This window comes from Oncorhynchus keta, chromosome 9, assembly GCF_023373465.1.
Source record: "Oncorhynchus keta strain PuntledgeMale-10-30-2019 chromosome 9, Oket_V2, whole genome shotgun sequence".
NCBI classification, from domain to species: Eukaryota; Metazoa; Chordata; class Actinopteri; order Salmoniformes; family Salmonidae; genus Oncorhynchus; species Oncorhynchus keta.
Window position 1 is genome coordinate 40,641,247 of NC_068429.1, and position 26,175 is coordinate 40,667,421.

General features: G+C 46.8%; 2 protein-coding genes across 34 annotated transcripts in view; one reads left to right on the forward strand and one right to left on the reverse strand.

The window, feature by feature from the left end:
• Positions 1–3,796: 3,796 nt before the first annotated feature.
• The window catches only part of LOC118387828 (zinc finger SWIM domain-containing protein 6), a 54,192-nt gene continuing 31,813 nt past the window's right edge, over positions 3,797–26,175 (reverse strand). For both annotated transcript variants that reach the window (XM_052525862.1, XM_052525863.1), the window contains exons 2-14: positions 23,952–24,308; positions 23,416–23,564; positions 22,868–23,018; positions 18,054–18,224; positions 11,662–11,853; positions 11,379–11,525; positions 11,145–11,291; positions 8,891–9,151; positions 8,366–8,501; positions 7,550–7,707; positions 7,238–7,401; positions 7,076–7,157; positions 3,797–6,957 (exon numbers count right to left, since the gene is read on the reverse strand). In XM_052525862.1, the coding sequence (XP_052381822.1) occupies positions 6,095–6,957; positions 7,076–7,157; positions 7,238–7,401; positions 7,550–7,707; positions 8,366–8,501; positions 8,891–9,151; positions 11,145–11,291; positions 11,379–11,525; positions 11,662–11,853; positions 18,054–18,224; positions 22,868–23,018; positions 23,416–23,564; positions 23,952–24,308 (2,978 nt within the window). In that variant the 3' untranslated portion in view covers positions 3,797–6,094. The remainder of the gene's footprint in view (positions 6,958–7,075; positions 7,158–7,237; positions 7,402–7,549; positions 7,708–8,365; positions 8,502–8,890; positions 9,152–11,144; positions 11,292–11,378; positions 11,526–11,661; positions 11,854–18,053; positions 18,225–22,867; positions 23,019–23,415; positions 23,565–23,951; positions 24,309–26,175) is intronic.
• Positions 11,860–15,814, forward strand: LOC127931855 (teneurin-2-like). 32 transcript variants are annotated; one of them, XM_052525864.1, is made up of 8 exons: positions 11,860–12,403; positions 12,656–12,719; positions 13,034–13,153; positions 13,330–13,395; positions 13,642–13,709; positions 14,421–14,550; positions 15,028–15,147; positions 15,482–15,814. In XM_052525864.1, the coding sequence occupies exons 1-8, from the start codon at positions 12,255–12,257 to the stop codon at positions 15,704–15,706; spliced, it is 942 nt and encodes a 313-aa protein (XP_052381824.1). In that variant the 5' UTR covers positions 11,860–12,254; the 3' UTR covers positions 15,707–15,814. The 32 variants fall into 32 exon arrangements, 1 of the variants encoding a protein (XP_052381824.1); XR_008143316.1 differs by lacking the exons at positions 13,034–13,153; positions 13,330–13,395 and adding an exon at positions 13,999–14,120 and having other exon boundaries at positions 11,860–12,719; positions 13,642–13,711; positions 14,357–14,670; positions 15,028–15,315; XR_008143311.1 differs by lacking the exons at positions 13,034–13,153; positions 13,330–13,395; positions 13,642–13,709 and adding an exon at positions 13,999–14,120 and having other exon boundaries at positions 11,860–12,781; positions 14,357–14,670; positions 15,028–15,315.

Below are 26,175 nucleotides of genomic sequence, written 5' to 3' on the forward strand. Positions count from 1 at the left end.
GGGTCAGATGTCCCCCCCAATCTACCTAATGGTAAGGGAATCTGATCCTAGATCTGCGGTTAAGGCCAATGTCAATCTTGAGCCACCCTACAAATAATGGGGGTACTAAGGACAGGAGGGGAATTCTGCAGCATCGTTCATTGACATGCACAATCAGATTATCAGGACATAATATATTCCAAGGACCGGCCCGGAGTGTGATGGATGGTTGGTGCAGTCTAATCTCCACCAAGGTGCTTTGTCCAGCGCCATATTTCTTCCCTCCCTTCTGGGAGAGAGGGATGGGAGGAAGGGAAGTACAACTCAACTCATTACTTCAGGGGTTTGTGGGTTTAAGTACTTTTTTCAGGGTTGAATCCTAACCTCAGTTATGTACCAAAACTAAACTACTTAAAACTTTTGTGTAACTAAGTGGGAAAATGTGACATCCAGGACACAGGTCTTCCACACCTAACCAGCAATTGATTGCCCTTGTGACCATTCTCCTGTACCATGACAAGAACACTCTTAGAAATGAATGAATAAAAGAAGCTCAAATCCATCCTTAGAAGGAGCGAGACATTGATTAGAGAGTAAGCCGTGTTGTCGTTGTACCAGGAGAACTATGAAGGTTTAAACTACAGGAGCAGAGAAGGAGCTCTACCCAAGCATTCACGAATGTGAAGAGTTCACAAGATTGATTTTAGTGAACATAGACCAAACACAATGCAGATCCTTTTATACACACAGACAGGAATCACAAGCAGTAGCCACGCTTCTAAAGCGAGTGCGTCAATCGAACAATACCACTTTAGAATATGGAGGTGAGAATTGTGGGAATAACATAGGTAGAATCAAAGCATTTGGGTCAAGCAAACTAAGCCCATTGATAAAAAAATAAATAAATCCATATTAAATGACAAAAGATCACACTTTTGAACAATCATCGAATATGCTGCTTTTAATGTTTGTTTTTTTGCTGGCATGTAAAATTGCTCTAAGCTCCTAGTGGTACATGCAAGATTAGAACAGCTTCTCTTTTCTACCTGCAGTATCCCATAAGAACGGTCAAGGTCAGATAATGCCTTTGTTGGGAGGGATTATTGAAAGAAGGTAACATACCAACAGCCACGTTGTACAAACAAACAACTGTCTGAACAAGCAGCACAGCTCCACTAACGGAGGTACCAGTCTAGCAGTCGAGGCTCCATTTCACCTTTTAGCTAATATGCTCTTCGACCTCCTTCTAGAATGTTGTGTTTAAGGGCCTGCTGCCTGTCTCCCGATAAAGGATCAAAGTCTACCACCCGTGCAACAAATCACAGAGCAAGAGATGTCTATCCACACAGGACTTTTACAAGATAGGAAGTGGAATGCAGACATCCACCAGTGCTGTGGCCGTTGGACTGAAATGGATACCGAGTCTCTTTCCTCTGGCGTCTGGACAGTCTCTGTGGTGTGGTAAAGGTGTAGAATAAAGTTGTCCCTTGACAGACTGATCTCTCTGACCAGCTGTTGCTGGAGCAGGAAGGAGACGCGTCGCTATGAGAGACAGGATGAGGAGTGATTGATGGGTGTGATGGCAAACACAGGATATTAACCAATTGGATGAGATGAGTTAGTGCTGGGCTGGAACAAAAATGGGGGCTCCTTCAGGATCCCCCAGAAATAGATTGTGAAACAGATTAGTTCTCAGTACTGAGGAGGTGGGTGGTGATATTACCTCAGCTGAAAAAAAAAGACTTCTCTCTGGTCGAGGCTTTAACAGTTTGTTCTTCCAGAGGTAATGGGAGAACAGAAATCTGGAAAGAAAACGAGAAAGAGGAAAAAGAGGAGAGAGAAAGAGCAAAATAAGAGGAGAGAGGGCGATACGAGAGAGATAAAGAAAGACAGACTGGAGAGGAGAGCGAAGTAGAGAGAACATTCCCGTCCCAGATGGACTGGGAATCTGGGAACGAGAACAGGATAGTGGTCTGGTTCAGCCAGGATGTGTTTGTGTGTGTGTGTGTCCCAGCTGTGTGATCCAGTTTATCTTTGGAGCCAGGTACACCGATGGGGTTACAGAAACTCCCCACTGCCAGGCTATTTATACAGGAGATACTGTACCATTCAAGGTGTGTATGTGTGTACATGAGAGAGGAGAGAGAGAGAGTGTGCGAGTGTGTGTGTGTGCAGGCAATGTTCAGATGTTGGCATGAGAACACCCAGTCTCAGTTTCTCTAACATTCCTCTAGAAGCTGAGTGTTGGGGCGATCATGCAGTGTACAAGTAACAACCCCAAATAGACTTCAGGGAACACTATCTCTTGGAATAAATCTATTTAATATTGCGAGTTAGGGAGTCTTATCTTGCTTCCCAAATACAAACGAAGGCAGAGATATACAGGCTTAATCTCAACCCCTTAACTCTGACCATTTTACCTGGTTCCTGTTTAGTATGGTTCATTGTTAGCTTGGGGATTTACTGCTGTCTGTTCTGTTAAAAACACTTCACATGTAGTAAATTCAAACAGCGCAGGTTGACTTGTTATGGAACGGCTATCAGGGGGGGCCAAAACATTGTCAAAAGTAATGTTTGGAATCATCTGGGGCTGTTCCTGTTCCTCCACCCCCCTCCTTCTGTGGTTCCAACTAGAATTTCCTGTCCAGTCTACAGTCACCCTGGTTGCCGTTGACGATAAGAGATAGGAAGAGGAAGGAATACCCCACTTCCTATAGTCATCTAACCAAGGAAACTAAAAGGGGGACTTTGCGTCTGCCTGTAAAAAAAAATAAAAATAAAGATCTAGGGGAAATACTGCTTTTGTAATTTAATGAAACAAGCAGACAACAAGAAAATTGTGTTTGAAAAAGGTAGTTGTTGCTGTGAGACAATTGGGTAACCTAGGTAGCCACAGGTTGTTTTCTCCTAAAACCGACCGGGACTGTAGAGGGATGTAAACGTTACAGTCCAGATGATTCTGTGGAATTCAAAAGTACAACATGTTTAAAGATGACTTTTAAACATTGCCTGCTCCCGAGTATTCTTAATAGTTTGAAAAACATAATATTGTGGGGCTTCCCTCATGCCCCTTTTCATTGCAGCGCTAACAGCCACATGAGTAGTGTGCTAGCTAGCTAGATAGTGACCGGAACATTAAGCTAGCCAAGACCAACGACACAAACAAACGGACTATACAGCTATAAGTAGTGAGTGGAGTTACAAACGGACTATAGTCACACAAGTAAAATGCATTACCTGTGAATAAATGTTTTCCACACACATAGCTACTTGGACACCGGGTCCCCACGTCCCACACGGAATAGCCTTGAAGCCACATGGCTCTTCTCGCAGAATCTATTTCCCTACGTGGAACACTGAACTGTATATTGAACAACACAACAGCTTTTTGGCATATTTTTGTACAACTAAACACTGATGATGAAGTTGGCTCTTTTACAATTGGGGTCAAAGAAAAATTGCTGTTTGTTTTCCCGAATTTGTGGGTTTGGTCGAGGGGAATTCCTTCGTATGGATGGCCTGAATATCGACTCTTGGGTAATTATAAACATCTCGAGAATACCAGGAATGATAAAGAACAGAACACTTGGAATACCGCCTAAATACACCAAACACAACGACTATAAACAGACGAGCAGGGGGGGAAAAACTTGACTTCCTTTTTACTACTACTCTCAGTGGATTCATTATTTTCCAGACGCGTTCCAGGGTTTACATTCTTGGATAAAAGACAGTAAAACCCAAACATAACGTTTCTCAACTGATGACGCAGCATAAAAATAGCAGAACTAGAGAAAACAAAACACCACACAAGGTCTCCTCTCAAAAAACTAATTTTAATTAAAACAACAAAAAAAAGTTGAATCATTAACAAGTTTATAAAACAGTGATTTAGTTACATAAATAAATTGATATCGGTGTATCAAATCTGAATTTCAACTTCATGAGCAATGCTGACACTGTTGAAGAAGTACAATCGTTTACCTATCATAATAAATAAAATGGAATATGAATTATATTTGCGCCTCTGGACAAAGGAACTACGGACAAACCTCTAGGGGAGGAGGGGACATGAGACACTAGACAACGTTTCTGCACCCCAAAAACAAACAGAGGAGAAGGGATTTTCAAAGCACTGAACACAAAACCAGTCAGCTAAAAATTAAAGACACTAAAAGTTGTAACCAAAGTTGGTTGGCTTTAAATTTAATGAACGAAGTTTGGTAGTTAGAACTCCCGTTTGGTTGTTTTAAAGCATTAAGACAAGGCAAGAAAGAAGGCTGTTCTCGTTGAGGAATTCTAGAGAGAAATTTAAAAAATTCAAAAAGAGAGAAACATAAATAACAAAAAGCGTTAAAAAAAGTTGGAACAGTCAAGACCTACATAGCAACTGTCTGTCCTGCACAAAGTCAGGGAGTCAGCAGAAGAGGCATGTTGTACAAGTTGGTTGGTTGGTTGTGGAGGCATGTACATGTTGTTGGTTGGTTGTTGTGCATATAATGGAGCTTCTTTTTTGTAACTTGATCACTGCGGAAGGAGACACGAGGCGTGGTCAGGCCAAATTTCTACGCTGATTATTAGTAAAGAGTCAGGGGTTTTGTCAGATCTACATTTGACGGCTTCATAGGCACTGGGCCCTTGTTCGACATCTGTAACGCTAAGGCTCACTGATCTGGCTCCTGGGAAGTCTCTCTCTCTCTCTCCTCTTCTTCTGCGGTGCCCAATGAAACTGTGTCTACAACTGGAGGATATATATATTTTGCTGGTCCATACAAAATACAACATCCATGTCCTGTTTTGCAAACAGCCAGTTCCTGTCAAGCAGTCCAGTGGGTGTCAGTCTGTCTGTCTCGGCGGGGTCACCCAGCTAACAGTCCTACTGAAGTGACCCCTAACCTTTGACCTTTGTCCTGGCCCCTGATGATGCAACGCAAGGCGACACATTTTAATTGTCCTTCTGATATGTTTTTGCTATAAAAACCAAGGTACTGCAGCTTCAAGTATTTTGCATTACATAGAATATTATTTATAAATTAGTTAACGTATACATTTGTTTTTCACTATTCAGACATATACTATTATATATACACAGTACAATAAAATGCTCTCACTCTTTCTTTTTTCACTTTCCTTTTTTTTTTTAGAGAAATCCCTGAGAATGTATGTTGACAGTTGCTAAGTTTCCACAAGCGCAAGCACTATGACAGTATAAGTGTGTGTTTTCTGCAAGGGTGTGTTTACAGTGTTTCTGAGTGTGGGTGTGTTTTTCTGTGTTTATTTGCTTGTTTAGTGTGTGTGTGTGTGTGTGTGTGTGTGTGTGTGTGTGTGTGTGTGTGTGTGTGTAGCATCAGGGTGAACAACACTGCAAAGCCATGGCAGACAGTCAGACTGGAGTTGGTGATCACTGTTACTCAAGAAACAAAAACAGTAAATAAAAGGAAAAACAAGAAATGTGAACGGTTTGTTTGTGTTGTTCTTTTACTTCTACCGTTTGCACACTTTGACTACACTGAGTGGTGAGGACAAGGGGGGAGTAAAGCTGGGTCCGTACGAGGTACTTGTCACGTCTGATGGAGTTGCTCCGTTTGGTTTAAGCCGTGTTTGTCTCTGTGAGCTTTCAACAGAAGGGGAACAGGAGTGCTATGAGGACATCTCGCCACTGGACAACATATACTCAGTGGAAACCAAAAGATTGTATTTCTCTCTCTCTCACACTTCTCCTTCATACATATAAAGGGACACACACACACACACACACACACACACACACACACACACACACACACACACACACACACACACACACACACACACACACACACACACACACACACACTCAACAAATGTTCTTTTTTTGTTTGTTTGTGAACTAAATAGGGTCTATATACACATTAATACCGATGTGGCTTTTTTTATTGTTTGTTTTTAGTCGTTTCGTTTTTCTTGTTTTCTGTTTTTTCTTTCCATTTTCCATTTTTTCCGTCACTTTTTAAGTTACAAAAGGATACAAAGGCGGGATCAAGTAAAAGGGGGCGTGATCGCTCTCCATCTCTTCACCTCAATAGATCCGTCGTCGACCAATCACAAAAGTTTTTTTTAAACGTTTAGTCTTTCGTCAACCGAACCTCTCCCGTACGAGCATCATGAGTTTCTTCTTGCCCTTGTAGATCTGTTTAAGGTTGTCTATGAACTGGGTAAACTGGATGTGTCCGTCCTGGGCCATGAGGAACGTCTCTCTGGCCTTACTGAGGAACTCGATGAACTCGCTGTAGTGGCGCGGGCTGATGTGCGTGAGGCGAGAGTGCGTGGTGTTGATGTAGGCCCCGATAGTGGCGTCCAGCAGCTGCCTGAGCGGCGCCTTGTCCAGCGACATCAGCTTCCCAGAGTTCCTGCGGCTGTGCAGCGCCACCATGCCCGGCGTGGTCAACGTGCACCGTCTCAAAATGTCTGACAGTACAGTGGCGCACTTCACGCTCTTCACCACCAGGGGGATGACGGCAGTCAGCTCGTTCTTCCCCAGAGAGTGGCTCAGAGCGCAGGCCCACAGCACGTCGTTGATAGCCGGGTGGGTGTCCTGGTTGTAGCTGAGGTTAAGGTGGGCCATGGCTAGCGTGGCCAGCTTGTAAGCCCTCATGGGATATCCTCTGTGCTCCATGTACCTGGCTATTGTAAAGAGCTGTGTGTAGCTCATCCCCGTGACGGCCGCGTCCAGGACGATCTGGTAGGCTGTCTCGAAGGCGATGTGGTCCTTCTCGCAGAGCGTGAGGGCAGAGAGGGCACAGTTCTGGGGGTCCTTCATGGTACACTGCAGGGCCAGGGTCCGGGCGGAGGAGGCCAGGTTCTCCTGCTGGTGACAGTCCAGGTGCAGGCGGACGATGGTGGTGTTGGACATGACGGTGGTGGCAACGATGCTTGTGGCCTCGGTCGGGGTGAACAGGGTGAACCAACTCTGCATGATGCTATCCAACGCATACACACCTACAGCAGGGGAGAGGGTGGTTAGTTTGTGGAAATATATATTCGACACACACATGCAGTACATCACTCATACACCCCGACACACATTACGCAAAACATCCTTAGAGGAGTAACTCACCAACTTCTGTGGCACAGGTGACAAGCCACCGTACCATCTCTCTCCTCCTCCAGTTCAACGTGGACAGAGTCATTCTCATCACCTTCAGGGGAGAGGGGAGCAGGTTCAGGTTAGGGAGGTGTGTGTGAGTGTGTGTGTGTTTACTGTGGACGTGTGTGTTACCTGAAGACCCAGCTCCAGTGAGACCTTGAGCAGTGTGATGTCCGGTAGACTGTCCATCAGAGTAGCGATCTTGAAGGCGTCCTGAGCCAGTTTGAAGATGTGAGACGAGGAGTGGATGTTCTTCTGGATGGACTCTAACACCGTTTCTAACTTACGCCCGTCGCCTGAGAAGACAAAAAAAAAACATTTAAAACAACCTATTTGCAAAAAATATCAGAAACATTAATTGTTTGAGCATGTGTGTGTATGTGAGTGTGCGTTTGTAGTGTGTGTGTGCTCGTACATACAGTATGTGTGTGTGTGTGTGTTTACCTTTAGCTGCGGTGAGCATGGTGGAGGCCAGTTCACATTGTTGTGACTCTATGTGAGACAGAGTGAACCAGCGAGGGTAGCGATTTGGGACCATTGACACTATATGGTGAGGTCTGGACAAATCACCTGATGGAGCCATGGATTCCAGGACCGGTAACCTAAAGACACATATTTAATATACTGATATTGACCCTGTATTTATTGCTTTGATAAGGATGTATGGGCCTTTAAGATGTCTTCTAAGGCTTATGGAAATATTCTGTGCTTCTGTTAAAGCGGAGATGAGTAAAAACGATTTAGAATAGAACATTGTAATGCCAGTATATATGAGGCTGGTTGAAGACCGAGTAAAAAAATAAATAAATAAAAAATAAATAAATATTTCAATATATTAAAAATCTAAGGAGTTTAATTTGGGCAGAATGAAATGAAGTTTCAAAGGTTTCATAAGCCTCTCAGCAGTCAGAAAGAAACTCAACGTCATATAATATATATATATATATATATATATATTACTGTATATTTATTATTCAAACAATCTCCAAAACTAATTTTCAATGCTGTTGAATTATTTAACAAGGATTCCAGCAAAAGGCAGCGTTGTGATTAAACAGCACCCAGGACAGCTCCACGCCTCACACACACAGCACCCAGGACAGCTCCACGCCTCACACACACACATACATCACTTGAGCCTCAAAAGGAGGCTGACCTCCCTTTTTATCTGATCTTACCTGATGTTCTTTCTGGGCATAAACTATTTATTGAAGTGCAAAGAAAATAAGTTATGTGAGATATGTTTGTGTGCGTACTTACCTCATGGCTCTCAGTGCAATTTTGTACGCCAGTTCTGTGTCGTGAGGTAGTAGGGAGGTGAAGAGATACTTGGCAAAGGTATGCATGGGAACACTCTCTCTGTAGAGCAACTCTCCTAGACCACTGTATGGACCAGCTACGGGGGACAGAGAATACAGGCTTAGATATATTAGATAGATAGATTAGACTAAAGAGAGATTAGAAAGATCGAGATTAGCGAGAGCGACGGATGTTTGTGTAGATATGTTTAACTATACTTGTGGGGACCAGAATATACTGGCATTAAAACGTTATATTTCTAAATCATTAGTAAATAGTAATTAGACCAACAGCGAAAAAGGCTATTTCTAACGGGTTTAGGGTTAAGGTTAGAATTAGGGTTCAAGGTTAGGTTTAGGAGTTAGGGTTAGGTTTTGGTGTTACGGTTAGGGTTTAGGGAAAATAGGACTTTGAAAGGGAATCAATTGTGTGTCCCCACAAAGTTAGTTAAACAAGACTGTGTGTGTGTGTGCATCTACCCCTCACCTTCTAGCAGGAAGATTGCTTGCTTGCGGAAGATCTTGACCAGTGCGTCGTCCAGTTCCACTTCCTGGAGCTTGGCCAATAGCTGCTCTTCGTTGCGACACACCTTCTCCTGGGCATATAGGCCGTCGGGCATCACCCTCTGTTGCCCTAAGCCGATCAGAGCAGTCTCTACGGCTAGTGCTACGAACGATTGGCCATCGTCCAGTAAGCGTTGTGCTGGGAAGTGGTGGGTCTCCGACCTTTTGGCTGAACTCACAGAGCCTGGAGAGAGAACGGGGAAAGGGAGAGAGAGAGGGAGACGGAGAGAGAGAGAGGAAGAAAATAAAAGAGATCACATTAAAAACAGCATGTCTTTGAAATGTTGTCACCAAATCTAATAGCGAGTGAAACAGCAAGGCTGTGGCTCAATCTGTGTCTGAACCAATACGGTCACTCAACCCTCATTATCATGACACTAGCTCTGTGCTGCCCCAGGAAACTACAGCATTCAATTCAGTCATGCAGAGCTACTGTGTGTCCAGGTGTTAGTTCCACACCAGCACTAACCCACCTGACTCAAATAGTCAATGGATTATAGTCCACAGTCCGGACCAAAACTACTGCTATTTCAACCAAGGCCTTTAAAGTAGGCTATTTATACAAAAGTAAGTGGACCCCCCCTCAAATTAGTGGATTTGGCTATTTCAGCCAAATCAAGTCAAATTTTATTTGTCACAGCCACACCCGTTGCTGACAGGTGTATAAAATCGAGCACACAGCCATACAATCTCCATAGACAAACATTGGCAGTAGAATGGCCCGTACTGAAGAGCACAGTGACTTTAAACGTGGCACCGTCATAGGATGCCATGTTTCTAACAAGTCAGTTCATCAAATTTCTGCCCTGCTAGAGCTGCCCCGGTCAACTATAAGTGCTGTTATTGTGAAGTGGAAATGTCTAGGAGCAATAACGGCTCAGCCGCGAAGTGGTAGGCCACACAAGCTCACAGAACGGGACCACCGAGTGCTGAACCGCATAAAAACCGTCTGTCCTCGGTTGCAACACTCACTAACCGAGTTCCAAAATGCCTCTGGAAGCAACGTCAGCACAAGAACTGTATGTCGGGAGCTTCATGAAATGGGTTTCCATGGCAGAGCAGCCGCACACAAGCCCACGATAACCATGCGCAATGCCAAGCGTCAGCTGGAGTGGTGTAATGCTTGGCGCCATTGGACTCTGGAGCAGTGGAAATGCCTTCCCTGGAATGATGAATCACGTTTCACCATCTGGCAGTCCGACAGACGAATCAGGGTTTGGTGGATGCCAGGAGAACGCTACCTTCCCTAATGCACAGTGGAAACTGTAAAGTTTGGTGGATGAGGAATAATTGTCTTGGGCTGTTTTTCATGGTTTGGACTAGGCCCCTTAGTTCCAGTGAAGGGAAATCTTAAAGCTACAGCATACAATGACATTCCAGACGATTCTGAGCTTCCAACTTTGTGGCAACAGTTTGGGGAAGGCCCTTTCAGCAATACAATGCCTCCGTTGCACAAAGCGAGGTCCATACAGAAATGGTTTGTCGAGATCGGTGTGGAAGAACTTGACCGGCCTGCACAGAGCCCTGACCTCAACCCCATCGAACACCTTTGGGATGAATTGGAATGGCGACTGCGAGCCAGGCCTAATCGCCCAACATTTGTGCCCAACCTCACTAAATGCTGTTGTGGCCTAGTGGAAGCAAGTCCCCGCAACAATTTCCCAACATCTAGTAGAAAGCCTTCCCAGAAGAGTAGAGGCTGTTATAGCAGCAAAGGGGGATCAATTATTTTGGTCATGTAGTGTATCTTAAGGTTTCACAATCAATGTATAGATGCGCTATTTCCTTTATTGGCTTATGTGTTGATCTATTAGCATGTTCCGTCTCTCTGCGGTCTCTCTGGGTGTGTGTTCTCCAGGGAGAGGTCATCATTTATTCTAATAGCTTAATGATGTCTCTATGGGCCCACAGACATAACCCCAGGAGGATTATCCTCCCCCCACACACACACACACAAGCAGTTTCCAAGGCCATGGAACGCAAGTATCTATCTGACAGAACCAATCACACCTAATCATCACTGATGACATCACTAATTGTTCCTCAGCCATCCTCCAATCACAGCTCGTGAATAAAAGATGGCGCAGGGGGAAAAAACGATCCAATTAAAATGCAGAAAATATGCAGAAAAGGGAGAGAGAGAGGGAGAGAGTGAGAGAGAGTGTGCATGCATTTACCTGAGAAGTCTAGGAAGGCGTTGCGCCCCTCCTCGTCTCCCCGTCCCGTGTCCAGTAAGGTGCTGAACAGAGTGCCTATAGGGTCCAGGGGGTGTCCCACCCAGCCCTCCATGTTGGTGACAGATGTCATGCCTTTATGGAGCAGCTCTGGAGAGGACAAAACCACACGCTAGTATTACTCTGCATTTACACACTTAACACACCCAATTAAGACAGATGCAAATTCCAACAGACCTTTTTTGTGGCTGCGGAAGAGCTCAAGATGTTTCTGTTGCTGCCGTATGAGAGTGTTGACGATAGCGATGGCCAACAGCAAGGCCTCCCTGGGATAACCATGTGACCGCAGCGCATCCACCCTCGCACACGCTGTAGGGATGTGCTCTGCGAGAGGGGGGTGGGGCGGGAGGCTGTTACTTCCAACGCTACTCTAAATCTTTTTTTCTTCTTCTAAAAACAGGTCTTAGAAATCTAGCCCTCCTTTGCATTTGTCACTGCCAACACAAACACACACACTCACCATGCCAGAGGGGCCAGCCACGGGCGTCGAACAGTGCCCCTGCACTGCCATGGTTGTCGTGGTGACAGTGTGCGTGTGAGTGCGTGTAAAGGTCATGTGTGATGATGCGCTGCAGGTGCGTGTCCTGCCAGTGCAGGTCGCAGGCCTCGATGGCCCTCGTAAACACTGTCCTGTGAGGACGAGACGACGAGTCTGGGAGAGAGGGAGAAAGAGGGATTACGGAGGGGAGGTGGTGAGGGAGGGAGGGAAAGAAGAGGACAATGTTCCGTTGAAAACATTTCTCTGATCGGCCACCTAAATCTACCTGGATGAAATACTCATTCACTGCACTGTTCCTATTCAGAAGCCTGATAGACATTTTTTAAGGGCTTATATTTTCTAATTTAGCTCAGGCACAGACGAGGGGAGCAGAGGGCAGCCGTAGCTGGAGGAACCCTCATGGGTTATTGGGCTTATTCCATCAGTCACACAGAAAGTAATAAGAACAGCTCGCAGGGCAGAGACATGGAGCGAGAGAAAGTTGATTAAAAGGCATGTAGACAGATGGAGAAACAGAAAAAGAGATCAACAGAGAGAAAATAGAGAAATAGTTGATGAAAAGAAAGTGGCTTTTCTCGCACAAACTTAGTGTGGTGGTCCCACTTGGGTTGGCCCTGAGGCACTGTGTTGGTCAGGTGTGTGTGTCTCTGTGTCTGTGTTTTCCCACTTGGGTTGACCCTGAGGCTCTGTGTTGGTCAGGTGTGTGTGTCTCTGTGTCTGTGTTTTCCCACTTGGGTTGGCCCTGAGGCACTGTGTTGGTCAGGTGTGTGTGTCTCTGTGTCTGTGTTTTCCCACTTGGGTTGGCCCTGAGGCACTGTGTTGGTCAGGTGTGTGTGTCTCTGTGTCTGTGTTTTCCCACTTGGGTTGGCCCTGAGGCACTGTGTTGGTCAGGTGTGTGTGTCTCTGTGTCTGTGTTTTCCCACTTGGGTTGACCCTGAGGCTCTGTGTTGGTCAGGTGTGTGTGTCTCTGTGTCTGTGTTTTCCCACTTGGGTTGGCCCTGAGGCACTGTGTTGGTCAGGTGTGTGTGTCTGTGTTTTCCCACTTGGGTTGGCCCTGAGGCACTGTGTTGGTCAGGTGTGTGTGTCTCTGTGTCTGTGTTTTCCCACTTGGGTTGGCCCTGAGACACTGTGTGGGTCAGGTGTGTGTGTCTCTGTGTCTGTGTTTTCCCACTTGGGTTAGCCCTGAGGCACTGTGTTGGTCAGGTGTGTGTGTGTCTCTGTGTCTGTGTTTTCCCACTTGGGTTGGCCCTGAGGCACTGTGTTGGTCAGGTGTGTGTGTCTCTGTGTCTGTGTTTTCCCACTTGGGTTGACCCTGAGGCTCTGTGTTGGTCAGGTGTGTGTGTCTCTGTGTCTGTGTTTTCCCACTTGGGTTGGCCCTGAGGCACTGTGTTGGTCAGGTGTGTGTGTCTGTGTTTTCCCACTTGGGTTGGCCCTGAGGCACTGTGTTGGTCAGGTGTGTGTGTCTGTGTTTTCCCACTTGGGTTGGCCCTGAGGCACTGTGTTGGTCAGGTGTGTGTGTCTGTGTTTTCCCACTTGGGTTGGCCCTGAGGCTCTGTGTTGGTCAGGTGTGTGTGTCTCTGTGTCTGTGTTTTCCCACTTGGGTTGGCCCTGAGGCACTGTGTTGGTCAGGTGTGTGTGTCTCTGTGTCTGTGTTTTCCCACTTGGGTTGGCCCTGAGGCACTGTGTTGGTCAGGTGTGTGTGTCTCTGTGTCTGTGTTTTCCCACTTGGGTTGGCCCTGAGGCACTGTGTTGGTCAGGTGTGTGTGTCTCTGTGTCTGTGTTTTCCCACTTGGGTTGACCCTGAGGCTCTGTGTTGGTCAGGTGTGTGTGTCTCTGTGTCTGTGTTTTCCCACTTGGGTTGGCCCTGAGGCACTGTGTTGGTCAGGTGTGTGTGTCTGTGTTTTCCCACTTGGGTTGGCCCTGAGGCACTGTGTTGGTCAGGTGTGTGTGTCTCTGTGTCTGTGTTTTCCCACTTGGGTTGGCCCTGAGGCTCTGTGTTGGTCAGGTGTGTGTGTCTGTGTTTTCCCACTTGGGTTGGCCCTGAGGCACTGTGTTGGTCCTTCTGTGGTCCTTCTGTAGCTCAGTTGGTAGAGCATGGCGCTTGTAACGCCAGGGTAACGCCAGGGTAGTGGGTTCGATTCCCGGGACCACCCATACGTAGAATGTATGCACACATGACTGTAAGTCGCTTTGGATAAAAGCGTCTGCTAAATGGCATATATTATTGGTCAGGTGTGTGTGTGTCTCTGTGTCTGTGTTTTCCCACTTGGGTTAGCCCTGAGGCACTGTGTTGGTCAGGTGTCTCTGTGTCTGTGTTTTCCCACTTGGGTTGGCCCTGAGGCACTGTGTTGGTCAGGTGTGTGTGTCTCTGTGTCTGTGTTTTCCCACTTGGGTTGGCCCTGAGGCACTGTGTTGGTCAGGTGTGTGTGTGTGTGTGTGTGTCTGTGTTTTCCCACTTGGGTTGGCCCTGAGGCACTGTGTTGGTCAGGTGTGTGTGTCTGTGTTTTCCCACTTGGGTTGGCCCTGAGGCACTGTGTTGGTCAGGTGTGTGTGTCTGTGTTTTCCCACTTGGGTTGGCCCTGAGGCACTGTGTTGGTCAGGTGTGTGTGTCTGTGTTTTCCCACTTGGGTTGGCCCTGAGGCTCTGTGTTGGTCAGGTGTGTGTGTCTCTGTGTCTGTGTTTTCCCACTTGGGTTGGCCCTGAGGCACTGTGTTGGTCAGGTGTGTGTGTCTCTGTGTCTGTGTTTTCCCACTTGGGTTGGCCCTGAGGCACTGTGTTGGTCAGGTGTGTGTGTGTCTCTGTGTCTGTGTTTTCCCACTTGGGTTGGCCCTGAGGCACTGTGTTGGTCAGGTGTGTGTGTCTGTGTTTTCCCACTTGGGTTGGCCCTGAGGCACTGTGTTGGTCAGGTGTGTGTGTCTCTGTGTCTGTGTTTTCCCACTTGGGTTGGCCCTGAGGCACTGTGTTGGTCAGGTGTGTGTGTCTCTGTGTCTGTGTTTTCTCACTTGGGTTGGCCCTGAGGCACTGTGTTGGTCCTTCTGTGGTCCTTCTGTAGCTCAGTTGGTAGAGCATGGCGCTTGTAACGCCAGGGTAACGCCAGGGTAGTGGGTTCGATTCCCGGGACCACCCATACGTAGAATGTATGCACACATGACTGTAAGTCGCTTTGGATAAAAGCGTCTGCTAAATGGCATATATTATTGGTCAGGTGTGTGTGTGTCTCTGTGTCTGTGTTTTCCCACTTGGGTTGGCCCTGAGGCACTGTGTTGGTCAGGTGTGTGTGTCTGTGTTTTCCCACTTGGGTTGGCCCTGAGGCACTGTGTTGGTCAGGTGTGTGTGTCTCTGTGTCTGTGTTTTCCCACTTGGGTTGGCCCTGAGGCACTGTGTTGGTCAGGTGTGTGTGTCTGTGTTTTCCCACTTGGGTTGGCCCTGAGGCACTGTGTTGGTCAGGTGTGTGTGTCTGTGTTTTCCCACTTGGGTTGGCCCTGAGGCACTGTGTTGGTCAGGTGTGTGTGTCTGTGTTTTCCCACTTGGGTTGGCCCTGAGGCACTGTGTTGGTCAGGTGTGTGTGTCTGTGTTTTCCCACTTGGGTTGGCCCTGAGGCTCTGTGTTGGTCAGGTGTGTGTGTCTGTGTTTTCCCACTTGGGTTGGCCCTGAGGCACTGTGTTGGTCAGGTGTGTGTGTCTGTGTTTCCCCACTTGGGTTGGCCCTGAGGCACTGTGTTGGTCAGGTGTGTGTCTGTGTTTTCCCACTTGGGTTGGCCCTGAAGTACTGTGTTAGTCAGGTGTGTGTGTCTCTGTGTCTGTGTTTTCCCACTTGGGTTGGCCCTGAGGCACTGTGTTGGTCAGGTGTGTGTGTCTCTGTTTTCCCACTTGGGTTGGCCCTGAGGCACTGTGTTGGTCAGGTGTGTGTGTGTGTGTGTGTGTGTGTTTTCTCACTTGGGTTGGCCCTGAGGCACTGTGTTGGTCAGGTGTGTGTGTCTGTGTTTTCCCACTTGGGTTGGCCCTGAGGCACTGTGTTAGTCAGGTGTGTGTGTGTGTGTGTGTGTGTGTGTGTGTGTGTGTGTGTGTGTGTGTGTGTGTGTGTGTGTGTGTGTGTGTGTGTGTGTGTGTGTGTGTGTGTGTGTGTGTGTGTGTGTGTGTGTGTGTGTGTGTGTGTGTGTGTGTGTGTGTGTGTGTGTGTGTGTGTGTGTGTGTGTGTGTGTGTGTGTGTGTGTGTGTGTGTGTGTGTGTGTGTGTGTGTGTGTGTGTGTGTGTGTGTGTGTGTGTGTGTGTGTGGACAATGCAGTAATAACCAACAAGTAATCTAGCTAACAATTCCAAAACTACCTTATAGACACAAGTGTAAGGGGATAGAGAATATGTACATAAATATATATGAATGAGTGATGGTACAGAGCGGCATAGGCAAGATACAGTTGATGGTATTGAGTACATTATATACATATGAGATGAGTACGTAAACAAAGTGGCATAGTTAGTGGCTAGTGATACATGTATTACATAAAGATGCAGTAGATGATATAGAGTACAGTATATACATATATATATGAGATGAATAATGTATCATTATATTAGGTAGCATTGTTTAAAGTGGCTAGTGATGTATTTACATAATTTCCCATCAATTCCCATTATTAAAGTGGCTGGAGTTGAGTCAGTATGTTGGCAGCAGCCACTCAATGTTAGTGGTGGCTGTTTAACAGTCTGATGGCCTCGAGATAGAAGCTGTTTTCCAGTCTCTCGGTCCCAGCTTTGATGCACCTGTACTGACCTCGCCTTCTGGATGATAGCGGGGTGAACAGGCAGTGGCTCGGGTGGTTCTTGTCCTTGATGATCTTTATGGCCTTCCTGTGACATCGGGTGGTGTAGGTGTCCAGGAGGGCAGATAGTTTGCTCTCGTGATGCGTTGTGCAGACCTCACTACCCTCTGGAGAGCCTTACGGTTGTGGGTGGAGCATTTGCCGTACCAGGCGGTGATACAGCCCGACGGGATGCTCTCGATTGTGCATCTGTAGAAGATTGTGAGTGCTTTAGGTGACAAGCCAAATTTCTTCAGCCTCCTGAGGTTGAAGAGGCGCTGCTGCGCCTTCTTCACGATGCTGTCTGTGTGGGTGGACCAATTCAGTGTGTCTGTGATGTGTATGCCGAGGAACTTAAAACTTACTATCCTCTCCACTACTGTTCCATCGATGTGGATAGGGGGGTGCTCCCTCTGCTGTTTCCTGAAGTCCACAATCATCTCCTTAGTTTTGTTGACGTTGAGTGTGAGGTTATTTTCCTGACACCACACTCCTAGGGCCCTCACCTCCTCCCTGTAGGCCGTCTCGTCGTTGTTGGTAATCAAGCCTACCACCATTGTGTCGTCCGCAAACTTGATGATTGAGTTGGAGGCGTGCGTGGCCACGCAGTCGTGGGTGAACAGGGAGTACAGGAGAGGGCTCAGAACGCACCCTTATGGGGCCCCAGTGTTGAGGATCAGCGGGGTGGAAATGTTGTTGCCTATCCTCACCACCTGGGGGCGGCCCGTCAGGAAGTCCAGTACCCAGTTGCACAGGGCGGGGTCAAGACCCAGGGTCTCGAGCTTGATGACGAGCTTGGAGGGTACTATGGTGTTAAATGCTGAGCTGTAGTCGATGAACAGCATTCTCACATAGGTATTCCTCTTGTCCAGATGGGTTAGAGCAGTGTGCAGTGTGGTTGAGATTGCATCGTCTGTGGACCTATTTGGGCGGTAAGCACATTGGAGTGGGTCTAGGGTGTCAGGTAGGGTGGTGGTGATATGGTCCTTGACTAGTCTCTCAAAGCACTTCATGATGACGGAAGTGAGTGCTACGGGGCGGTAGTCGTTTAGCTCAGTTGCCTTAGCTTTCTTGGGAACAGGAATAATGGTGGCCCTCTTGAAGCATGTGGGAACAACAGACTGGGATAGGGATTGATTGAATATGTCCGTAAACACACCAGCCAGCTGGTCTGCGCATGCTCTGAGGGCGCGGCTGGGGATGCCGTCTGGGCCTGCAGCCTTGCGAGGGTTAACACGTTTAAATGTTTTCCTCACGTCGGCTGCAGTGAAGGAGAGTCCACATGTTTTAGTTGCGGGCCGTGTCAGTGGCACTGTATTGTCCTCAAAGCGGGCAAAAAAGTGATTTAGTCTGCCTGGGAGTAAGACATCCTAGTCCGTGACGGGGCTGGTTTTCTTCTTGTAATCCGTGATTGACTGTAGACCCTGCCACATGCCTCTTGTGTCTGAGCCGTTGAATTGAGATTGTGTGTGTGTGTCTCTGTGTTTTCTCACTTGGGTTGGCCCTGAGGCACTGTGTTGGTCAGGTGTGTGTGTGTGTCTCTGTGTTTTCTCACCTGGGTTGCCGTGCGGCAGTGCGTGTGTGAGGTTCGGCAGTTCGTTTCCGTGGTTTCCGTCCTCCCAGGGACACACGTCAACACCGTTCCACCGTCTCAGCTGTCTCAGCCACACACACTTCTGCTCCGACTTACAGTGGGGGTTGAGCACAATACACATCCACAGGGCACCTACACACACACACACACACACACACACACACACACACACACACACACACACACACACACACACACACACACACACACACACACACACACACACACACACACACACACACACAATGTTTCTGTTATTGTTGTTCATCCTTGAATCATATCATTTGATTCTGTAAAAAGGGAAAAATAGATGCCATTAAAATGTTCCGGAGCATCAACAGTCTGACTGTTATCTATTCAATAAACACATGCCTGCCGCACTCACGCTCACAGATACTCCAGTGACACACTGTGATTACCTGAAGCCTGAGCTGAAAGGGAGATGGGGTATGGATCAAGGGAGTGAGGGAAGGAGAGAGAGCTGGAGAGTGGGGGACGGAAGGCATGAAAAGAAATATGCCTCGAAAAACAGGGGTAAGAGAAAAATGATGGAAAATGAGCACAGAACAGAAAAGGGGGACAGATGACAGAACGAGACAGGAGGAGGCAGAGAGAGGTGAAGCGAGAGAACAGGAGGAGGAGGAGAGGGGGATGAGAACATGAGGAGGGAAGGAAGACGGGGGTGGGGATAGGAGTCGTTTTATCCTCTGTCTTTGTTTGGACGGCCTCAAGGACAAAAGATGGACGAGAGAAGAGAGGGAAGAGAGAGGAGAAGGGAGCAACAGACTGGCGATGAGATGGGAAGAGAACGGTGGGGAGTAAAGGAAAATAAAAGAGAAATAATAAATAAGGGGAGATTTTAGAAAGGAGAGAAGGTGCATCCAGCAAGCAGGGCAAACGTGGAAACCGTGAAAATGCATTAAAATTATACAGAAATAAGAGACGTACTTCCCTTAAAACAGAAAGAGAGAGAAACAACCAGCAAAACAGACAAAGAGACTGGGGGGATATATAATACTGTTCCAACAATCAACTACCATGACAACAGGGTTGTGGTTATGGGATTTTGTTGCTAGGGTAGGTTACAATTGAATGTTGTTGCTAGGGTAGGTTGCTATTGGATGTCGTTGCTAGGCTAGGGTCTAGAGTCTCCCCCAATTACACAATTACATGGAATAATCCCGAAAGCTGCAGTTTCGCTTTCCTGCTTATCCTGAATATGGACAGTGCACTGTTCAGTGTACACACACACACACACACACACACACACACACACACACACACACACACACACACACACACACACACACACACACACACACACACACACACACACACACACACACACACACACACACACACACACACACACAGGTGGTTCAATTATGACAGGATAATGATAAGCCAAGGAAAGGAGGAGAGGACAGAGATCACAGAACAAACACATTCAACACAAATAAACAACAAGCATGTTCTACTGTTCATCACTTGCCAGCTGGCTGACGCCATTTGAAGATGGAAGTTTCAAGTTTTAATGCCTTGCCTCAAAACCCAACAATGCAATCATCAATAACAATGTAATACTCGGGGGAAAAACAGACGATAAATAATATTGTATACACAATAAGTAAGTAAGTAAGCATACAATATACAGGGCCAGTTCCAATACAGTGTTTACAATGTGCAGGGATAACAGAGTTATGGAGGTAGATATCTATAGGGGTAAGGGGACTAGGCAACAGCATATAAGATAAACAGAGTAGCAGCATCTTGTATGTGAGTGGGGGTGTGAAGAGTCAGTATAAATGAATGGGCATGTGTGTGAGTGAGCGAATTATGGCCTTGTGAGCATACACACACACCCGTCAGTAGTGAGAAAGCGTGGCCTATATTTCTCCCTCTCCAACCTAAGCCAGATGGGAACCGCTGTCTCAGACTACAAAGGATCAAACACACACATTCATTAAAACAATATTGGGCTCATCAAGATGGATTTAGCTCCTGACACACACACACACACACACACACACACACACACACACACACACACACACACACACACACACACACACACACACACACACACACACACACACACACACACACACACACACACACACACACACACACACACACACACACACACACACACACACACACACACTTCACCCGATCCCTCCCTTTATTTCCTTTGATGGGCCTACTCTGATCCTTCAGTCCACATCTAATCTGTTCTGAGAGAGAGAAAGAAAGAGATCTCACAATCTCCAAATCCATTTTAGGCTGTAAAAAGCATATATTTCACAAACCATCCAGCTCACACCCTACAGATAATGCCCAAAACATAACAGACTGACTAGGTCTGTTCAACGCTGGTCCGACCAAGCGGATTCCACGCTTCAAGACTGCTTCGATCACGTGGATTGGGATATGTTCCGCATTGCGTCCGACAACAACATTGACAAATAGAGTTCATTAGAAAGTGCATTGACAATGTCGTACCCATAGCAACGAGAAAAACATTCCCAAACCAGAAACCGTGGATTGATGGCAGCATTCGCGTGAAACTGAAAGCAAGAACCACTGCTTTTTAACCAGGGCAAGGTGACCGGAAACATGACCGAATACAAACTGTGTAGCTATTCCCCTGACCCTCAAACAAGCTAAGCATCAGTATAGAGACAACGTAGAATCTCAATTCAACGGCTCAGACACAAGAGGCATGTGGCAGGGTCTACAGTCAATCACGGATTACAAAAAGAAAACCTGCCCCGTTGCAGACCAGGATGTCTTGCTCCCAGACAGACTAAATACATTTTTTGCCTGCTTTGAGGACAATACAGTGCCACTGACACGGCCCGCAACCAAAACCTGCGGACTCTCCTTCACTGCAGCCAATGTGAGTAAAACATTTAAACGTGTTAACCCTCGCAAGGCTGCAGGCCCAGACGGCATTCCCAGCCGCGTCCTCAGAGCATGCCAGCCAGCTGGTCTGTTTACGGACATATTCAATCAATCCTTATCCCAGTCTGCTGTTCCCACATGCTTCAAGAGGGCCACCATTGTCCCTGTTCCCAAGAAAGCTAAGGTAACTGAGCTAAACGACTACCGCCCCGTAGCACTCACTTCCGTCATCATGAAGTGCTTTGAGAGACTAGTCAAGGACCATATCACCACCACCCTACCTGACACCCTAGACCCACTCCAATGTGCTTACCGCCCAAATAGGTCCACAGACGACGCAATCGCAACCACACTGCCCTAACCCATCTGGACAAGAGGAATACCTATGTGAGAATGCTGTTCATCGACTACAGCTCAGCATTTAAAGCATAGTACCCTCCAAACTCGTCACCAAGCTTGAGACGCTGGGTCTCGACCCCGCCCTGTGCAACTGGGTCCTGGACTTCCTGACGGGCCGCCCCCAGGTGATGAGGGTAGGTAACAACATCTCCACCCCGCTGATCCTCAACAATGGGGCCCCACAAGGGTGCGTTCTGAGCCCTCTCCTGTACTCCCTGTTCACCCACGACTGCGTGACCATGCACATCTCCAACTCAATCATCAAGTTTGCAGACGACACTACAGTGGTAGGCTTGATTACCAACAATGACGAGACGGCCTACAGGGAGGAGGTGAGGGCCCTCGGAGTGTGGTGTCAGGAAAATAACCTCATACTCAACGTCAACAAAACTAAGGAGATGATTGTGGACTTCAGGAAAGAGCAGAGGGAGCACCCCCCTATCCACACCGACGGGACAATAGTGGAGAGGGTAGTAAGTTTTAAGTTTCTCGGCGTACACATCACGGACAAACTGAATTGGTCCACCCTCACAGACAGCGTCGTGAAGAAGGCGCAGCAGTGCCTCTTCAACCTCAGGTGGCTGAAGAAATTTGGCTTGTCACCTAAAGCACTCACAATCTTCTACAGATGCACAATCGAGAGCATCCCGTCGGGCTGTATCACCGCCTGGTACGGCAAATGCTCCACCCACAACCGTAAGGCTCTCCAGGGGTAGTGAGGTCTGCACAACGCATCACGAGAGCAAACTATCTGCCCTCCTGGACACCTACACCACCCGATGTCACAGGAAGGCCATAAAGATCATCAAGGACAAGAACCACCCGAGCCACTGCCTGTTCACCCCGCTATCATCCAGAAGGCGAGGTCAGTACAGGTGCATCAAAGCAGGGACCGAGAGACTGAAAAACAGCTTCTATCTCAAGGCCATCAGACTGTTAAACAGCCACCACTAACATTGAGTGGCTGCTGCCAACACACTGACTCAACTCCAGCCACTTTAATAATGGGAATTGATGTCTTTATGTACATATTCTTTATCCCTTTACACTTGTGTGTATAAGGTAGTAGTTGTGGAATTTATTAGGTTAGATTACTCGTTGGTTATTACTGCATTGTCGGAACTTGAAGCACAAGCATTTCGCTACACTCGCATTAACATCTGCAAACCATGTGTATGTGACAAATACATTTGATTTGATACAATACACTCCAGATACACACACACACACACACACACACACACACACACACACACACACACACACACACACAAGCAGCCATCATATCAGAAAGCATAGGGAGACACAGGTCTAACACAGCTGACCAACACACAAAACAGACAGTCATCATAGCAGCACTTGAGTGACCATCATATGTGTGCGTGTTTACTCTCTCTTGAACGGCTAGTCCGTCCAAGTGGTGTCTGTCCTTGTGCACACGCTTGTGTGACTTTGTGTGTGTTGTCTCTTACCTAGCTCATCCCACAGCTGTCTGTATTTGTCAGTCATGGTGGTTCCCTGTTGTCTCCACAGAGCCAGGCGAGGGTCGCCCATAAACTGTTCTGTGATCAGCGTTAACATTCTGGCACCGTTGGAGTCACGCATCTTCAACATCTCTCTCACCTAGAGGAGAAAGAGAGAGGGGGAGGGAGGGAGAGAGGTCATCAAAGGTGTGTGTGTGTGTGTGTGTGTGTGTGTGTGTGTGTGTGTGTGTGTGTGTGTGTGTGTGTGTGTGTGTGTGTGTGTGTGTGTGTGTGTGTGTGTGTGTGTGTGTGTGACAGGGTAGGGGTCAATTCAAATTGAGGGCAGTCAATTTAGGAAGGGATTTTAATTTAAAATACAAAAAATTAAACACATTTTGAAATACATATATCTTCTACTTTTCAATGTATTAAGAAGTCATTGGGGGGGAAAAATCCCTTTTTTTCAATTATTGAATTGGAATGTCAGTTTACTCTGCTTCCTGAATTGACTCACTTCAACTAAAATTGACCCCAACCCTGGTGTGCGTATGCGTTACCTTGCTGAAGAGAAGGTTGAGTTGTTTCCCAGAGCCGTGGTAACCTCCCTGTGAGAGGAAGAGTTTCACCTGCTCCTGAACCTGCTCCTCATCCAGGTGCCAACAGTTCTCATCATCTACACTGGCCCCTGCCGTGGGGTCCGGGGCCCCTGCGCACACACACACACACACACACACAGGTTAGTTGAGACACACAGTGCTCATCGTTTAGGTTGAGAAATGGAAAATGATTCAATGAAAACATTGGGCTCTATGTCACAAACAAAAACAGACCAAGATGAACACAATGATATCGGCTTAAGTAAAGTGGGTCTAAAGTATCATCACACACTCTTCCCCACATCCTACATTACCGTTGAGCTGTCACACGGACGTGACTTGATCAAAGTGTTTCCCTCTCCAGTGATCTGCTTTACTGGAGCCAGACAGGGGGAAATCATTTCCAGGCACACACACTCACGCAAAAACACACACACACACACTTTTTCTTCCTCACACAATCTTTCTCTCGTCTACGCATCATCCACCCCACTCACCGTGGACCTGGTTGATCTCAGAGTTGGTAGACAGAATCTCATCAGCTAGTTTCTGAGCAGTGGGCAACACCTCGGTGTGGTGTACTGTTATCAGGTACTGGACAAACTTCTGCAGCTGGTCTCTATTCATCTGGAACAGAGTCTCTGAGATGGGCAGGTGTAGTTTGACCTGCTCGGGCTTCCGTACGCGGTACAGGGCCAGCGCTACAACGTGGGCACAGTAGAATATGTCCTTGTTGCCGCAGCCGCACGTTACTGCGGTGATCTTGCAGCGGTCGAAGCTGACACTCACACTGCAGACGAGCTCGGGTTCCGACGCTGTGGCCGGTTCTGTTACCGTTCCACTGAGGTGGAACCCTGCAAGGAGCAAAACAAGAACCATTAGGCAATCAATCAAATTGTAACAGTTTTACACAAAAGTGCTTGACAGAAGCTTACGTTCTAAATATTTGAACAGTACAATGGCATTAATGTTCTTGTCATAACAACTCTGTGAGTGTGTGGCTCACTAGCCTATAGCTTACTACAAGCTCTTTGCAGATGCAAGATTCTGTTTTGCAATTTCAATTTCAAAAGGGGCGACTCCCTGTAATTGCAATCGGAGCATTTTATGTACTTTTTTGACTTCTTGAAAAGTGAGACGCAGGTATCGTTCTTCCGCAGCCGTGGGGGCAGTGTTGTCGCTATTCATCAAAGTAGCCTATTTTGCATTGATTACCAAATATAATCTCAATGACTGTTCAAACAGTAAACCAAACATCAAGAATCCACTCAGAAATAAAGTTGGTTGATATGTAATAACTAGTGATTACTAGGGCTGTGAATCGTAAGACCTCACGATACTATATTATCACGATACTTAGATGCAGATACGAGATTCTTACGATTCGGTCGCACCAACGTCACTCCAAGCCGCGCTCTACCCGCGACGCAATAGTGGTGCATTAAAGTCTTGATAAACCCAGAAGTTCTGGATGGAGGCTAACGACTGTTTCGTCTAAATTATACTATAGTGCCTGAAAATACGATTAAATTGCTAAAATAGTCAAATGTTTAGTAGGAAACAACTTTGCCAACATTATCATGGCAAATGTATTTTAGACAGATGGCAATGTTGTCATTAGCTAGCAAAGTTAGTAAAAAAAAACGCTAGCAATGCTAACTTTAGCTAATTCAAATCCGGTTTCCTCCCCTCAATCTTAACTAACTAGCTAACGATATACCACAGATAGAACAACGGGACAGATATTTCACTGGACATATAAAATGTGAAGCATCCGCTAGGCGTTTCCACTCACTACGAAATATGGTAGTGAGAAGAAGCCCAGTGGCCGGCAGCGGGAGAAGATGGAACGAGATGGATTTTGGCCGACATTCTGCAAATTTTCTCATTATTGAAACATTTGATCTCAATACAGTTCTGTTCACAAAACTAAAATCTGTTTCGAGCAGAGTGAACAAAGTTTTGTAGAATTTGCCCTTTGTCAACGTTTTTTAAAATCGCATTGTTTAGAAGGAGTGCAAAGGCGAATTGAGTCATTGCACACAGGCACTTCAGTAGGCGTTGACTAACGGAAATATGCAAATGTATGCTAGAACTCACCAATAGGATCTAGCTAGCTCATGCTTGGCTCTGCCCACCTCCTTGCTTGTTCTGCCCACTATGACTCGTTTGTTCCCATTGGAAACGACAGGCTGTGGTCTATCTTAGTTATACAAATCTTTGGTTATATACTGCACCTAAAGTCAATAAGGCGACATCAAAATGGTGACAAAAGGTTTTCCTTCAAATTATTTGCCTGTTTTTGAATGGCATTGTATTCCAAGCCACTGATGCGCTCATTGACAATGCATTGAGTAGAATTCTCAGTTGGGCATCAGTCCAAAACGAACGTTCAAAACAATATTGTGACGAAACATGCAATCTATCAATATGTATTACGATTCGTTGTTTTGATCAGTCATCATGGAAATAAAAGTGTTGAAAACAAATGTGCTCCCGATGAAGAAATCTGGAGTTAACTATGATGGAAAAACACTGGAGTTTTGGTGCAGGTGTAACGGATGTGAAACTGCTAGCTAGTTAGCGGTGGTGCGAGCTAAATAGCGTTTCAATCGGTGACGTCACTTGCTCTGAGACCTTGAAGTAGTGGTTCCCCTTGCTCTGTAAGGGCCGCGGCGTTTGTGGAGCGATGGGTAACGATGCTTCGTGGGTGACTGTTGT

Bases quoted from the DNA above. Each gene is read 5' to 3' on its own strand.
- LOC127931855 (XM_052525864.1), top strand. From the start codon at position 12,255: ATGAAAAGAAAGTGGCTTTTCTCGCACAAACTTAGTGTGGTGGTCCCA. The intron at 13,710-14,420 runs GTGTGTCTGTGT...TGTGTTGGTCAG, and splicing joins GCTCTGTGTTGGTCAGGTGT to GTGTGTGTGTCTCTGTGTCT. The intron at 15,148-15,481 runs GTGTGTGTGTCT...TGTGTTAGTCAG, and splicing joins TGAGGCACTGTGTTGGTCAG to GTGTGTGTGTCTCTGTGTCT.